General features: G+C 42.4%; 2 protein-coding genes across 2 annotated transcripts; one reads left to right on the top strand and one right to left on the bottom strand.

Annotated features, from left to right (window-relative positions):
- Positions 1–1,345: 1,345 nt before the first annotated feature.
- On the top strand, positions 1,346–1,597 carry LOC139290786 (cortexin-3). The gene has a single exon (XM_070912648.1). The coding sequence runs from the start codon at positions 1,346–1,348 to the stop codon at positions 1,595–1,597; it is 252 nt and encodes an 83-aa protein (XP_070768749.1).
- Positions 1,598–8,496: 6,899 nt separating this feature from the next.
- Positions 8,497–16,302, bottom strand: LOC139290069 (GA-binding protein subunit beta-2-like). Its single transcript, XM_070911759.1, has 7 exons — positions 16,195–16,302; positions 13,639–13,806; positions 12,870–13,064; positions 10,776–10,884; positions 10,136–10,300; positions 9,403–9,524; positions 8,497–8,847 (listed from the first exon to the last, which is right to left on the bottom strand). The coding sequence occupies exons 1-7, from the start codon at positions 16,300–16,302 to the stop codon at positions 8,497–8,499; spliced, it is 1,218 nt and encodes a 405-aa protein (XP_070767860.1).
- Between the last annotated feature and the right edge of the window lie 644 nt (positions 16,303–16,946).

Genomic DNA, 16,946 nt, shown 5'->3' on the forward strand with positions numbered 1-16,946 from the left:
TGAGAAAACTGTGACCACTGCTAACGAGTGAACCTCATGAGTGACCGAACCACCTGCAGGGTCTTTGCTGTCACTCTCCAATCTCTGTTGTGCTGAGCTTGTTGTGTCATTGCAGGAGTCATGAGGTCGGAGCCTACACATTAAAATACTGTATTAACTCCGTACATACTAATAAGTTCCACATTAGTGTCCTCGCCTACTGAAATCTACTCATAACTTAACCTTAACCAACCGAACTTTAAGTTTAACATAGTAGAAACCTGCATGGTGTGAGCCGAGAGCTGAACCCAAGTTGTTTAAAGGTGGATGTTTATATCCATCATGATCAGTAAGTTGTACTAGTACAAGGCTGTGTTGTTGTTTGTTGTTCTTATTGTCAACAAATCCCATTAAAGAGTAAAACCAATGATGAGTTGGTCCGTCTCTCTAAATGTTCCCGCTTCCCAAACCTGTCTGTGACACTCAGCCCATTGGTTCCTCCTGAAGATGTACAAGTATATATGGTTATATTTTTCTGAAACAGCTGGGGACTGTAGTTTTGTGCAAACGTTACTCAAACGGGAGGAAATGTCGCATTAGTTTGGGACTATTTTCAGCTGTTGATTGTTAGTTATTATTAGTATTTCTGGCAGCAGGGCGGTGTATGTGGGATTGATTCAAAATAAACTACAGTGTGTGTGTTCATGGTAATGAAGGAACATGTGTTTTTAATCATTTTTGAACAATGGAGCTCTATTGCACAGAGGAAGAAGATACACAGACAACACTTGTTATTAGGAGAAATCCATCGTTGCTTTTGGTCTTTTAATGGGATTGTTTGACAATAAGACAAATATAGAGCCTTTAAACACAATTAATTAAGTAACAGAATCTGCACTTAAGCACAAACTAGATTCATTGAAGGTAGGGTTGGAGAAGTCAGAGCAGCAGGCTGTGGTTTAATGAAGCCAGTGACATATCTAATAAATGTTGTATAACTAAAACTCCAAAGTGCCAATTCAAACCCCCTGAGCTGCAGAAATTCAAGGCCAAAGGAGTCCCTTGAGCCTTCTTTGCTCAGAGAGCAGGCTTTTCGCCTGGAGTTCCAAAAATAAACCGAATCTGAGAGCCACTTTGTTCCTGAAACACATTTTGTTTCGTTCCTCTCGTCTTGAGATTTTTTTTTTCTGTTTCTACGATTACACTGATTCATCGTTTTGCTGTTTCATCTGTCAAACCACAGAGGACACGATCTCCAGTGTAACCCATTTGTTTGGATTCTCTCGCAGGTCTTATCCGCCGAGCCCATCTTCCCCTCCAAAATCTTTAAGCAACCGACAAAGAGCTGGAGCCGAGACGATCAAGCATGGATGTGCCCAGGATGGCTGAGGGCCTCTTCAGCAGCACGCTGTCCTCGTCGGGCGGCGGCCATCACGTGCCTTCCTACCTGACGCTGGAGCAGAAGGCAGCGTTCGTCTTCGTGCTGCTGCTCTTCATCTTCCTGGCCCTGCTCATCGTGCGCTGTTTCCGCATCCTTCTGGACCCCTACCGCAGCATGCCCTCTTCCAACTGGACTGACCACACGGAGAAGGACACGTTCGATTACCGCATCGTCTGAGGACCCCTGAGGGTGCACGAATTGGGGGGAAAAAAGAAAATTAAAAAATAAAAGACTGATTTGATGAGCATTTCGAGAGCACTTTGGCCCTGAGAACAAATGACTGCTGATTCACCAGGAAAACAACAGCTTTCAGAAAATATTCTGAAAGTTCAAACGGAGAAGAATTTCGATGCCGGATTGTCGTCGAGATGAGCGACACCCAGAGTTCAACAGCATCTCCCTGCCAAATCAGAAAATTCTCAACTATAACAAGACAACCACAAACTACCATGACCCTCAGTCCGAGTGATGCACCAGAGCCAAGTTACGGTTACCCATAACTCCCTTTCCCAGCCATCAGTTCTCTTGTGGACTACCTCGTCCCTCCTCCATCTCATGTGTGGAAGACTCTTCTCACATTTCTCACACAGGGTCGAATATCTTTTGATATCCAAGCCAGTTGGATAATAACAGTGTTTACATCTTATCATGTTTACGTCCTTAGATTTTTATTGATAATGTAGACAATCAGTGTTTAAAAAAAAAAAGTTAGTGAAAAAGTATTTTGCAGAGTAAATAGTTGAGATTTGTCGAGGTCTTTTTGTTTTTAGCGTATTTTGTCTTAATTTGTGGACAGACACGAGAGGTCCAAAAGACTTTGTATGACTGATATGGTTCAGGTGAAGAGGAATTAATGCCTTATGTCTTTGTAAGATATTCTGATCTGGTCATCATTTTAGGTAAGACTGGTATCAAGGTGATAAAGCAGGTTAAATAATCACAAAGAAGGAAACTGACGTGGAAAAGTTCTCCCTTTAATGTTTTGGAAAGGTGTGTGGACAGATAGATGCCAGCAGTGAGTAACTATAACTGTTCTGTGTGTGTGTGCGATAAAAAAACTATTTGTCCTTTCAGTCTCGGAGAGGCCCGCGGCGTCCACGTCTCTTAGATGTCAACAACCAAAAGAGGTATTGAAGAAATAAAAGTTTACTGTGCTGTACCGTGTGCCTAATTTGAAAAAAAAAGAAAAAAAAACTAAAGTTGATATTGATGTTTTAGGAAAAAGAGGGAAAAAGGGTTCCTGATTTTGTCTTTAAATGTAGTTTTATTTTGAGTGTAGTGCCCATTTAAAGAAACTTAAACAGCATTTTACTGCCTGCAGTTGGTATATTGACAGTTGGTATGCCAGATCTGCAGAGTGTTGGTGATGAAGATGACGATGCATTTTCACATCAAACCCTTTACGAACTGATGTTGTGGCTCTTTCGTTGGGCAATTTTTCAACTGTGCGCCTTATAGTGTAGATTGTTTACAGTATCGTAGGTAGCGGAGACACTGGAAATCAGCCAGTCACTGATGCGACTGTGTCTTTGCACTTCACGGAGATGTCATACAACCCGCTAAAAAGAAGAAGAAGAAGAAAAAGAAGCGTTCCCTGCTCTTGTTCCTGCCGGGACAGGAGGTGAACTCTGACCCTTTCGACGACATGTGATGTTCTTGTGATCTGCTGTGGCCTTTTCCTACCTATCGCAGATGTTGCGATGTTGTGCTTAGGTGATGTGTTTTTGTTAGTTTTTTTCCCCGCATGTGTTTCTTGCAGAGTGTCCTCTCCGTGCATGATAAATGGTGAAGTGCTTTAATCCTGATGTTGTAGCTGTGGGTCAGTTGCTCAAGCAGCTATTTCCTGTCTGTACTGGAGCCTTTTGTTTCGACCTGTTTTTTCGCCCTGGAGCCGCCGTCCTTTTTGTAATAAAAATGATCAGAGTGCACAACTGCCTTTTAATGTGTTTTATTTCGTTAGGGTCATTCGCCAGGCGGTGAAAGTGGCAGGTGTTAAGGACAAACAAAAAAATGGATGAGAAAACTGTTCCCTGCCCTTTTCAAGGCGCCATGTGTGCCGGAGGCCCAATACATTCTCTGTCCCGTTTTATCAGCGGCAGGCAGTGGTAGCCGGCAGGTGTCTCGATTGGTTTTCTGTGAACCCACACACACACACACACACACACACACACACACTAGTCTCCAGGCCCGGGCTGCTCTTTGAGCCGAGACCCTCCAGAACGCCATGCAGAATAACAATCTTCTCTCTGACACCAACACTGAATATGTTGATATGCAATCATCTGCTGCACCCCTCCCTGAAAAACCTGCATCATTCCTCACTTTGAAGCAGGACGTGGATAGATCATCCTATGAATTCTGTTTTGCAGGGTGAATATGTGAATCTGTTGTGTGTTGCTTAATAATTCTGCTGATATCACACGTCCACAGGTTTTTTTTTTGTTGTTGATTTTTTTTTTTTTTTTTAGGGAGGGCCGGGAGCTGAAGCGGATCAGAATTTTAAATGCGAGCTGATCCCACAGAGGAGAAATGTGCAGTCTGCGCTTTTTGGATTATTATGTAAGAGACAACCTACGTTTTTTTTACTGAAGCCTTTTCACTGTTTGCTCATTTCTAAAAGTCGGAATAGTGCCGTGAATGCCACCCTCGGCTGATAACGGCTGCAATATGAAAGCAGAACTAAACATGTGTCATTTACACAAGCACAGAATCTTCTGGGATGTAGGAAACACATGTGAGGAGTGATCAGACATCAGTCATTTGAAAAGAAAGACACCTGCACTCGAGAAGGATTCTGACATGAAAGTTAAACACCGTAAAAGTTTCTCCCAAAACCTTTGCTTGTTTGAAATTCTGATCATTTGGAGCGATACCCAAAATAGAAACAAATCATTTTGGAATGAAAGCCTTCATTTTCTGTTTCTGAAATCTCATTAGCTCACGCCAAACAAAGATTATAATCCAATCTAAACGCGCCTTTACACAGCAAGTGGGAGCGGCAGTGGGGAACATTAACCATTATGGATCAATATCACAGTCATGCTTTATGCAACATGACTCATATTAAAGAAAGCCACTGATAATTGAATTATTTTCATTCTCTGCTGTGCACGCTCAGTCGCCTTATGCTGAATTTATTCCCTCTCCAAACGCCCCATTTCACTATTCAGCCTCCAGTTAATTTAATGGTCTCTGAACAGGTTGGAAGGGGCTGTTCCCCTGTGAATGTGAATGGCTGTGCAAGAGGACATAAGGGGGAACTACTGATATTGTATAATTGATTTTGCAGCAATTCCTCTTATTCCAGAGAACCGGTGACGTCTGTCCTCTATTTCACTGGCGAATTGTGTGAAGCTTCAGGGAACATTGGCGCCAAAGAAAAGATGATCGCCAGCATTATTCAAAAATACTTCAGGTCTGCAGCTTTCAGACAGATATTGGATTGCTTTGCGTCTTATGTGTTCTCATATACAGTGCAGAAAATGAAAAAACAACTGTTTTGATATTTGATCATTTGTGAAGAAAAAAATGCAAAACATTCGCTGGTTCCAGCTTTTTAAATGTGAGGATTTGCTGCTTTTCTCCTGTCTTAATTTACCCAGAATTCACAGCAAATTAGTCCTACTTAAGATAGTCAAGAACTTCACAGCTTTGTGCAAAAAATGAATTTAGACGACTGTGAAGTCTGACTATTAGTTAGCTCAAAGTTTATCTTCGTGAAACCGGCCTTTAATGATGCCGCTGTACGGAAAGTTGAGGGAACAATTCATCCTGAGTGGAACATGAATTTCATAGCAATCCATCCAAACCACTAATGTCAACCTCATGGTGGTGAGGGAGGAAAGGTCAGGGGATCAGCAAAGTCAGAGGGATTCATCCTCTGGGGACCATCAATATCCAAATGTCCATTTCATAGCAATCCATCCTGTAGGTTTAGAGATATTTCAATGCGCTGCCATCCCGAGAGCTGTGCTAAAAACAGAAGTGACCAGAGCTGAGCTGACACCTTGCTGACACAGTCTCAACAAAAGCTCAACAGTTTAACCCTCACAAGTATTGGATTGTATGAGGGGGTATTATTTTTATTGAAAGTCTTCCGCTAAAAACAAAACAAGAAGGAAAAAGACTAAAATGTGGAACGGCTGCATTTCAAGAGGTGTTTCTAAAGATTCGACCAGCCGTTCTCCTCAGGCAGGTCGTTCTGAGCCTCTGGGCCTTGACAGATGAGATGCTGTCAGGCCTGGTCTCTCTGGGCCTGCCTGAGGGCCCCCGTCCAGGTGATCTCTGCACCATGTGAGTCCTGATTCAGCCTTCAAAGCTCTATAACATAGCAAGGACCCAGACCACGTAGTGCTTTTCAGGCTAAACATTTGAGATCAGTTCTGAGTGAGTACAGACAGCCCGCGTGAGGAGGGTAAAACCGGGGCGATGTGATGCCGTCTCCTACGTCTTGTTGAAAGTCTGGAGCTGGTCTGTCAGATTCATGTCAGCCACGATCTGCTTTAGCCCTCAAAGGACATCAGAGGAAGACAGCTGTTCAAGAACACACATCACATCAAATACCAGCACACACTCCCACTGAGCCGTTTTGTGCCCACATTTCAAGGGTTTTTAGGAACAGAGAGCTGAGTGCAGCGCTGTTTTTCACCACAGTGTCCGACTGATGGCCACTGGGAGCTGCCCAGTATAATGACAGTCTTTACTGGTGACCACTGGAGAGCTTCACTAGAGCAGCTGGAGGATAAATGCTTCCCCTGGCTGCAGGATAAGAAAATGTGGAAAATTGGCATAAATGATTGCATAATTGCTCATGCACAAGTGTTGGGATCTTTATACACATGCAAGGATGCCAAGCGGAAACAAACAAAGAGCATTTTATTGAAATGTAAAAGACATTTTCTTTAAAAAATATTCCAGATGTAAAATTATTCAACTTCATTAAATTCTACATGTTGTTTTCTCTTTCTCTCGCACACTAAAACATGATAAACCTTTAACAACCACTAAACCAAATAATGAGAACACGTAAATTAACCTTCTGCATTCACACACAACTTGACAACAGTAAACATGTAAGTGTTTTCACAGGCTGAGGAGTTCTTCCCGTAACTACTGAGCTCATTTTGATGAGTAAAGTCAGTGAAACTAGTAATGTCTCTGAGGCACCTCTTTATTTCTCTGTAAGGTTTGACCTTAAAACAGACTTAAAAGTCAGATTTTCTACTGTATAAATAAAGCCCTTAAGTCCAACCATGTAAACAAATGTCTCCTGACAGTTTCAGTAATGAGAAGGCGGGGCTGTGTGATTTTGGCTCAAAACCCTCGACCTGCTCCTTCATTAGTTCCAGTGGAAAATGGCCCCCACGCTGCCACTATAAAGGTTAAATGCGCCTGTACCTTTGCACTCATGATTTTGATGCTCAGAGTGAGAGCATCTCACAACATCACCACCTCATTTTACTCCCCTTCAAAAAACAGATCTGCCTTGTTGTAATTCATATTAAACCCATAATATTCTCCACCATCATAAAGGTCACATGTTGGATTCCCAGAAAAGATAAGGTGTGCCCATTAACTGCCACGCGTTCTGTTGAAGTGTCCTTGAGCACAACACCGAGTTCCTATCTGCTCACTGTAGGTCACCCTGGATAAGAGAGCATGAAGTGCTCTTACTGTAATTGCTTCATGATTATCTCTGACCGTACTGTGCACCTCCACCGAGTGACACGCCACAGTCTGAGGGCCCTCATCACAAGTCCTGCCGGAAAAACTGTACAAATACTTACAAAAAAACAACACAGAATAATGAAGAAATCGATCAAATATTAAGAGGAATTGGGGTGTGGGGTGTTTTTTTTTTTGTCACATATTTATAAAGGTGAATTCTGTAAGCACGGAGGGTTGAAGGAACAAAAGTTAAGCAAACAATAAATTCAAAGTAACAATAACCACAGCTAGTGATGCTAACGGTAGCAGTTTGTTTCAATGGGAGGTAGACGTACTGTACTGAAGCAATGTGAGAATGCGACGTGAAGTCAGATCGAGTCCGGCCTGAGACCTTTGTTGCATGTCATTCCTCGTGTCTCTCTCCACTGCTGGCTATCTAATAAAGACATAAAATGCCCCAAAAATTATTATTAAAACTAAACAAATAAATAAAATCTGGTCCACGATTGATTAAAAGTTGTCACTTTCCTTCGCTGACCTAACATTTGTGTTGCCATCTGACCTGAGCTCCACAAATCAATACTTTTTAAAATTAAGAATGGATCAGACGTGTGACATAAAAGGCGTCTCTTGGAGTGACAAACCTGCCTGACATTTCAGCCGATTTCTGCCATAATCAATCTGTAATGACTGATGTATCAGTCCCATCTGCTGTGATTGCGAGCAGCAGCGACCTAACGTTTGTCATGTCAAAGAAATATGCAGATTTAAGAGTTGTTATTTCTATAAGTCAACTTACAACGACCTGTACAGCTGCTGCAGTCTCATCCACGCTTGCAGCCATGTTTGTGGCTCTGGCACAGGAAGACGAGTCTGGTCCTAATCCTACCTACGTAACTTTGATTGGCTCGTTTTCTTACAAGCAGCTGTTTACGGATAAAAGCCCTGACAGCTTGTTGTGGAGCTCTTCTGCACCAAAGTGGCCAAAAAATGAATTAATGCAGCGTTAAGTATTTAAGATGATGTAACTGTCAACATGGCTACAATGCAAGTATGTCAGACATTTTCTTAACCTTAGTCGTCTGTAAACTTCTGGCAGGCAGGTTTTTGTGTGTAAACTCTTCTCCTCTTAAAATGTTTGTATTTGGCTGAGGCAAAATGTTGGGATGTAATAGTCATTATTTGCAGGAGGTAAAGGACTCATTCAGTTGGGAGGCTGGTCATGACGTTACAGGTGATCCCAAGTGTTGAAAGGCCAACCACTTCCTCTCCAGGCTCAGAGTGTGCCTGGAACTAACCAACCAAGCTATTCCCTTCAAACTAAAGTCCTCTTCAGGTTTGTGCAGCTCTTCCTAATTCTTTACAAAAGGTTATAAAATCAATTAAATAGATTATCAGACACATGTCAGCTAGCGTCTGCGTCTCCCTCTCCCTCTCCCTCGGCCTCGGCCTCGCCGACAGGGGGAAGACTTGTGGGTTTCCTCTGTACGATCCTCCTCCTCCGTGTCCTTCGTCTCCCCTTCTTTCACCTCCTCCGTCTCTAGCTGCTCCTCTACCAGCACCTCCTCCTCCTCCTCCTCCTGCTTCACTGTAGCGCTGTGTGTAGTGATGCTGTTGTTACTGGTGGCTATGGCCTGCTCCAGTTTGAGGCGATACTGCTCGGCCTCCTGCTCCTTCTGCAGGAGCTGCTGCTGGTACTCGTGGGCTTGAAGTTTGGCTTCCTGCAGCTGCCGCTCCAGCTGCTCACGACTTTCTTTGACCTTGTGGAAACGAAGCAAACTGATTAGTGGTTCAAGCATAAAATTGAATTAAATTTGTTTTTCACAGTCAAATGAACTTAGTGATTGAAATTCATTCATGTTTTACAACAAACTAAAAGTAAACCAGTACTTGTCCATAGTGGCTCTGTTCAGCTGCATGGTATTATGAGGGATAAATAGCTCCATGTTGTGTTGTGTTGTCTTTGTGGTTCATGTGTCTAAATCATCCAGTCGCTGTGAGAAAGTGAGAACTTTGCAAATGTATAAAATAGAAGCTTCCAACTTATAAACCATGTTCATATGTAGCCGAACTATTGAACTGCGTACAAGTTGGAAACAGGTAATTATTACCTGAAAATATTGCATTACGATTCATTTCAGGTTGAAATTAATTGGAATGTAATAAGCCTTATTGTACAAGATAAAACGAGCGCACACACCAAATTAATGAATCACTTATTTCTTTCTGTATTCAATAACAAGCTAATTGAATATACTCAGATACTGAGACGTAATGTTGTGTTAATCCTCCTAGATTTAACACTCCTGGCTTACCTTGCCTATTAGGCTGATGTGATTGGCTGCGGGGTCTGTCTTCCTCTTGCGTGTGAACGTGGGCTGCTGAGGCTCCTGTACCACCACCTCCTCCGTGATGGAGCCTGCTGGCAAAGCCACCACTGCAACCGCAAAACAGAGAAGTGTCTCGGACGAGTGCTAGTTACAACCAGTGAACTGTCAGTGAAGTGGCATCTGGCTTTAAGTTGCTTCTTTTCCCCCGAGAGACCCGGGTTATAATATGATATTTGTCATATTTAGACATTATCACTGAATGGACGATCCCTTACTAGACCTCCAACATGTCAAATAGTCTTAAGACGCTGGTTTTCTCACATCTGTTTTGTATTTTCTTCCGTTACATATAAAATAAGCAGCTTTTTCTTACAGCGATATGTATTCAGGATTAGTTCCAAGGTTTTACATGGGTCACATTTGAATTCAAGATGCAAATAAACGCAAAACTGCAATGTCATCTTGAGGTTGTCTGAACTAGTCCCAGCAGCTATAACTTTAAGACTCCCCATGTAATTTCAGTGCCTCTGTTTTGCTTGAGCGTCTGTGTGTAACGTCTGCAGAATTGTAATCATCTAACCGGCTAATTTCTTATGTGTGTCTCGTTTTTATTGTTGGTATATTTCTGCTTTTTTAGACACTATCTGCATTCATGTCATCACTGCATCCCTATTCTCAGTTAGGTCCTGATCGGTACTGGAGAGCGCTGCCCACTCACTCTGCTGCCCCTGCAGGGTGACGATGAACTGTTGGCCCAGGGCTGCTGGCTGCAGGTTGCCGAGTTGATCCGTCACTATGGTAATGACCCTCTGCCCGCCGTCGCCCACCACATGCTGGATGGTTGTTTCCACCGACTCGGCAGCCGTGGCGTCCTCTGACTTCCCTGAAGACAACAGGTGGCTTGTATTGTTGGATAACAGCTGCTATCAAGGACTACACCAACATTACGCTGCTGTACAAAGAAGACTCACACGCTGACAGTTTCAGACACTCTGTGGATGGTTAAAGAAAAGTCTAAATGAATTCAGCTGATGTTTGTTGTTTTTACAGGAATAAGGGAAACATGGATGGATGAATAATGTGGTTTATTGGATGTGCCTCCTTTGCTGTTCTACACCTGTCTGCCATTTTGCTTCTGTTCTAGATGGTGTCCAGTCCAGGTGTTTCTTGTCTGTTGTCAGATATGATTACATGTCTCTTGAGATAACATAGTAAGTCTCCCGAGGTTTCTTTTTTCCCACCTGCACGCATTTGAATTTTCCCTTCCACCTGCTGGTTATTCAGCATTCTGCTCGCTTCATTTCTGTACTTCATCGCTGCACCTGAACATAACTGACGGATGCCTGTGTGCTGCCTACCTGCAGTGGTCTTGGTGGTGGTGATCAGCTCTGAGAGGTTGACCAGCCCGCCAGTATTGACGATGTAGTGGGACTCTGGGTTGATGTTCACCTGGTTCTGCATGCCGTCCTGTGCACACACATAACACAGGAGTTGTGGTTACACTGAATCATGTTGCAGTTAATGATAATTTACAAAGTGATCTGTTGCACAAGAGAGGAAGAACATTTCAAATGAAATCATATGTGATTCCATTCAAGAAATAAGAAGTCTTTCTTTAATTGACATTTACAAGCCTTTTTGAGGGACAAAGTGGTCTATAATACAATTTCTGATCTCTTTTTACATTTTAGATTCATGTGTAATTTAATTAAAAACTGACGGGCTTAAAATGAAATGAAACACGGGAACACTTTGATGTATAAAATAGGACCTTGCCAATTGTTTCCATTTTTCCTCCACATTTCAAACTGAGATAACAGGTTTACACACAAAACAACAGAACGTTCATCTAGTATTAATGTCTTTAGTTGACATCACTCATACAAAGTGGATAACATCAGTATTCTGTAACTGAAACGGACACGTTTAGCCACTCGTTTCATTGATGGTATGATTCTCCTTTTTAAAACTGGCCTATTTTCCGACCAAATGTAATCATGCTGTTCATCTGCACAGACTTGATGAGGGAGAGAAACAATGTCATTATTTAAACATTTTTGTGGCTTAATGTTGCGTCTCAATCTATAACAAATCCACCTATAACAAAAAGCGCAGCTATTTCAATTGTTTTCTTGGCAACGAAAGTGCTTTACTTAATCAGGGCACAGCAGTAAGTTTATTTCAGATAATAAACACACATTATGGTGCAGTCACGGTGATTCAGCCCTCAGGGGAGCATTTCGCACTCACGGCCAAGGTGGGTGTTTATGTTTCATAAACGCGTGTCAGTGCCCTTCTGTATTCAGCCATCTTGCATGGGTCAACCAGCTGCTTTTGCTCCAGGCCCTACTATCTGTATCCTGGCTGGTTGAAGAGTCCTGACCAAGGAGAGGAGTTATCTAACGCTAACTGGAACCTCCTACGTACCACCTGAAGGCCCACACACACCTCTGTTACGTAAGGCCTTGGTAGGAGAGCATGTGGGCCTTCCGTAATCTCATTTTTTCCAAATACTGTGTCTACTAATTTCAACATAATCCTTTACCACAATTCCGTTATTTTAATTATTAGCGTGGATTCTTTTTTTGTTTTCAAAGACGAGGCCTAATCCGATCTTGTGTGAAATGGTGTCTAAATGCGGGTGTCATGGTAAGAACTGTTTGCAACATGGCTGTCTAACAGAGAGAAGCTGCATGGCCACTGAAACCATAGCAACGCCAGTGAGAGTCCGATTGGAGCTTCGCTAGTCGCACTTAGAAAACATCAAACGTATTTTTGAAATCACAGAGGCACTGTGCAAACACGTCTGCGCCTGCAGTCTCACACTTTTGTCTTCTTCTTCTCTTTTTACTTTTCTCCCCCTCTTTCAGTCTTTTTGTTAATCTCCTCGGCTCCCCCATTTCTCTTCTTCTTCCCCCTCCTTTCTGTTTCGCTCTCCCCCTAATCTCGGTCCATCTTTCTCCCTGCCTCTCTCACAAGCCCCTCATTTATCCATCTATGTCTCCTTGTCTTCCCCGCCTTCATCTATCTGTCCATCTCTCGCCGTTTCTCCTCTGCATCTTCATTTTTACCTGCCTTGGCTGAAATGTGCTGGGTCATTTTCTGTCTTTTTGGGAATGTCTCCCGGTCTTGTTTTTTAACCTTGCAAAGACGTGTTTGAGACGCCAACAGAAACAGAGATGACCTGACTCGACTCGTCTCTGCTTCTCTGTCCTCCTCCCTGCATGCCTCACCCTTCCCTTCCCTCTCAGTTGTCTGTCCTTTCATCCATGTCTTTCCCCTCCTCCTCAATCTTCCTCTCCCTCCCCTCATCATGCATCCTTGTCTCTCTATCCTTCATCTGTCTGTCTCACATCTCATTCAATGTCTTTGTCCATTCCTGTTTTTCTCTCTTCAACTCTGTCTGAATGTCTGTCTCTCTCTCCCAGAATGCCCCCCCCCCCCCCGTCCACCTGTAGCAGTATCATCAGCTCAGTGTCGCTGGTATCCATGGCGATGTCGAAGGGTGTCTTGTCGAACTTGCTGAGGCAGTGGACGTCTGCTCCGCACCTCAGCAGGAGCTCGGCCACCTCCCTGTGGCCGTGCTGAGCCGCCCAGTGCAGCGCCGTCATCTTCAGCATGTCTTTGGCGTCGATGTCAGCGCCGTTCTGCACAGGTGCACGGCGCCCCCCGGTGGCGAGAGAGGGAAAAGACCACAAAAGAGAGGGAGACAAAAGGGAAAGTGATGAGAAGGTAGGAGAGATACGATGGAGTGTAAACAATCGAACAGTGTTGCAAACAGTGTGACGTGGTCATTTAAAACACGTGCTGAAGTCTCAGACAAGCTTCAAATGTTTTTGTATCCAAAGCAGAGATTAGGAAATGGTCTTTTCAAACACTAAAACCAGTTCACCTGTGACACATTCACACCATCGTCATATTTCATGAAATGTGTAAGTCTCACATCATACAATTTAGGACATTCTTAATGCTACAACATACAGTCATATTTAAGATCATAGTGTGCTTCCAACTTTGTAGCAACAGTTTGTGTTTAGCCCTTTTCTATTTTAACATAACAATGCTCCGTGCACAAAGCCAGGCCCATAACGAAATGGTCTGGCGAGGAAGAACTGGTACCACATCACAGTATACAACTGCAAAATCACATTGATCCTCAAAGCAATGAAACTCTTCACACAGTAACGCAACGACTGCACTGACACAGACGTCCCTCCTCACCCGCACTAATAGGTCCACTATGATGGAGTGACCCTCTGAGGCGGCCATGTGAAGAGGGGTCTTGTCCACCTTGGTTCGGGCGTCCCTGCTGACTCCGGCACGCAGCAGCACCTCTGCGGTGGAGTGATGGCCGTACTGGGCAGCCAGATGCAGCGGAGACGAGCCCAGCTGGAGGAGGAGGAAGAGCGAGACGGAACAAGACATGTAAAGGAGCAGCGGGAGGTGACGAGATTTGTGAGATCATTTTTATTATCTAACACGCTTTTTTCAGTACCAACATTTGTAGTCACACAGATGCACACCATCACATCTGGGGCCTGCTGAGTTCAATCACAGCTAACGTTCAGTGTCTCTATAGTAGTCACTGAAGAAGAATAAAGTAAATCTCTATTATCTTCGGGTCAGAAGCTGAAATATCTGACTTCCACACTAATTTCTCTGATTTTTAGGCTTCTGTTGATGTTAGTCATGGATATCAAGGAGGACTCGTCCTAGCTGAGTTAAAAGAGCAATTAAGTTGGGTACTCTTCAGAAACAGAAAGGTACAGAAAGGTTCAAATAAATGCAGAAGAGGGACAGATATTCTGACATTTAGTCCCTCGTATGAGTTAAGTTGATTTCCTATAATATAATAAATTTCGACAGACCCTTCCTTCTAGGTAAACACCCACATCTGTCAAACTTTCTGTCAGGATAACTCTCTTGATGTCATTTGAGTCATTTTCTCAGACTTGAAAACGCTGCTCATGTTATGCAGCTGCTTTCACAACCTGAGCAGTGCTCCTCATGACATTACGTTGTAAATGTAACACCCCCCCCCCACCCCCACCCACCTACATCTGTAAGTCTGCTCTGATGAAGCGCTCACAACATGTCAGATTTACCGTAAACACAAACTGCCAACCAAGAAAAACTAACATTAATTTTTCAGAGTTATTACAACTGATGTAGGAGTTTGTCAAAGGCCAGTAAGTAAAGGCCCCCCCTCCGCCCCTCTGCACCATGCACTGCGGCACACATGACAGCTAATCCACCAATGTTGACACTCCAAGGTAACAGAAATCTTAATTATCATCTGTTACATTCACACAGTCGGCTTTACTTAGAAAAAGAGTAAGAAATCTGTTTCATGTCATTAATGGTGGAGTTTCAAGTCATACATATAAATGATAAGGGATGTTGTCATTCTAAAAAACTAAATAGGTGAAAGCTCCCATTTCTCCCCTTATTTTAAAATGAACACATCATGTGAATGTGGCATGAATCACTAAATCATGTGCCCTTTAATATTGCATCTACTCCTCTATGTACATTTCTAAAATGTGACATACTGTCACAGATGAAGGACAGAACTCCACTTTAAATTTGATTCATTTTGACACCTTCAATCCGTTATCTGCCCTAGTATAGCAGATGACGGTGGCATTAGGAAGAGGAAATCCAATAAAACTGCATTAGTGGTGTACACAGTGCCTGTGAGCAGTAAATTATAAATGAATGTTATAAATAGATATGATAATAAGAGTCAGAGAAGGTGCCTGTGGATTTTTTATGTGGGCTTGTACGTTTAAATTATTTAAACAGCTTCCATTATTGTAATAAGTACATAAAGACAATAATTTGATCAGTTTGCGGGCCAATTCAATTAATTAATAATACAAAAAGAATAAAACAAAACATTACGGTGCAATGGAGGTTTATCAAAACAACTCATGTGATGCAACTGCTGGTATCCCTTTTATTCCCTTTTGCTATTTAGACTGAGCGCCTGTATAACACAGGGATAATAGCGCAGCTAAAGTGCATTAATTGATTAGTCAATCAACAGAAAATAACGGGGCAACTGTTTTGATAATTTAATTTGATTAATTATTAATTGTTTAAGTAATTTTTCAGTGTCTCAGTTTTGAGGATTTGCTGCTTTTCTTTGTCTTATGTGACCGTAACCTGATTTTTTTTCTTGTGACTGTTGGTCAGACAAAATATGAAATTTGATGACATCACTCTGAGCTTTATAAAATTGCGAGGAAAATGTTTCACTGTTGTCTGACATTTTGTAGAACAAATTATTAAGAGATTAATCAAGAAAATAATGTACAGATTAATAGTTAACTAGGAACTTTGAGCCCTCGACTATAGTTTCATAGGTTTCACAGACATATGGCCGGTTGTACTCCTACGATACTGAAACTGATCTTTTTCATTGCACATCCACAGCCACCTTGTTGGCCTACACCAGCATGCAACATGTTTGGTTTTCCTCTTTTGAACAGTGTTGAAGCATCGAAGATAAACGTGTACACAGAGACAGATTACAGTAAAAAGTATCTGAGTGTTGTGCTTTCCTTCATGAAGTGTCTGCTCAATGTTTTCTTGTCTTTTAAGCTCGACATGAGGCCTCAGCATTACTGTCACTCTGCTGCTGCACGGTGACAAAGTCCAACACGACAATAAGAGCTGACAATGTCTGTTTCTTGGCAGCAGATGAGCGCTCACACTCATCTCATTACGGATTAGTGTGAAGATTATTCCATAATTAACGCATATCAGCCTCACCCAGTCTGTGGTGAAAGGAGCCCCATTGGCCATCAGAGTTTTGACATCATCATCCTGTCCGGTTCGCGCCGCCTCGAGCAGCTGCTGCCCAAGATACACCAGTGACATCTGCTGGCAGGTAGGAGAAACACAATGAGACAAACAGTCAGGTAAGAAGAAACATTTCAACTGAGCACAAGTTGATGTAACCGCGTGTGTTGCTTCTTTTCATAATGCACAGTATTTTGATACTGGTTTGTCTTGTGTTTAGCAAATGATTTGCACCTCAGAAAATCAGGACCTTCAAAATTAATTAACCCCTATTTTGATAACCAATTAATCATTTATGTCATTTATGAAGCCAAAATGCCAACAATTCGCTTTTTCCAGCTTTTCAAATGTGAGGTTTTGCACTCATTGTAAATTGAAGATTGTTCTGTTTTGGACTGTTGGTTGAACAAAACAACCAATTTGAAGACATGATTACGAGCTCTGGGAAACTATTGGGGTTTCTATTATCTGACAAAAACTAAACAATTAATTGATTCATTGACAAAAAATAATCAACAGATGAATCGATAATGAAAATATCTGTTAGTTGCCTGCAGCCCTGAGATTACTGTGGCAATACAACAATGTCAAAATACTCTAATACAAGTAAAGGTTGTGCATTGAAAATGTACATAAGAATTAGTAGTAAATTGTACTTCAAGTATCAAAAGTTAAATTACTAATTTTGCACAAAAATGGTTTCTGTCAGTGTTAAATTATTA

The sequence above is a fragment of the Enoplosus armatus genome, chromosome 9 (assembly GCF_043641665.1).
Source record: "Enoplosus armatus isolate fEnoArm2 chromosome 9, fEnoArm2.hap1, whole genome shotgun sequence".
Lineage (NCBI taxonomy): Eukaryota > Metazoa > Chordata > Actinopteri > Centrarchiformes > Enoplosidae > Enoplosus > Enoplosus armatus.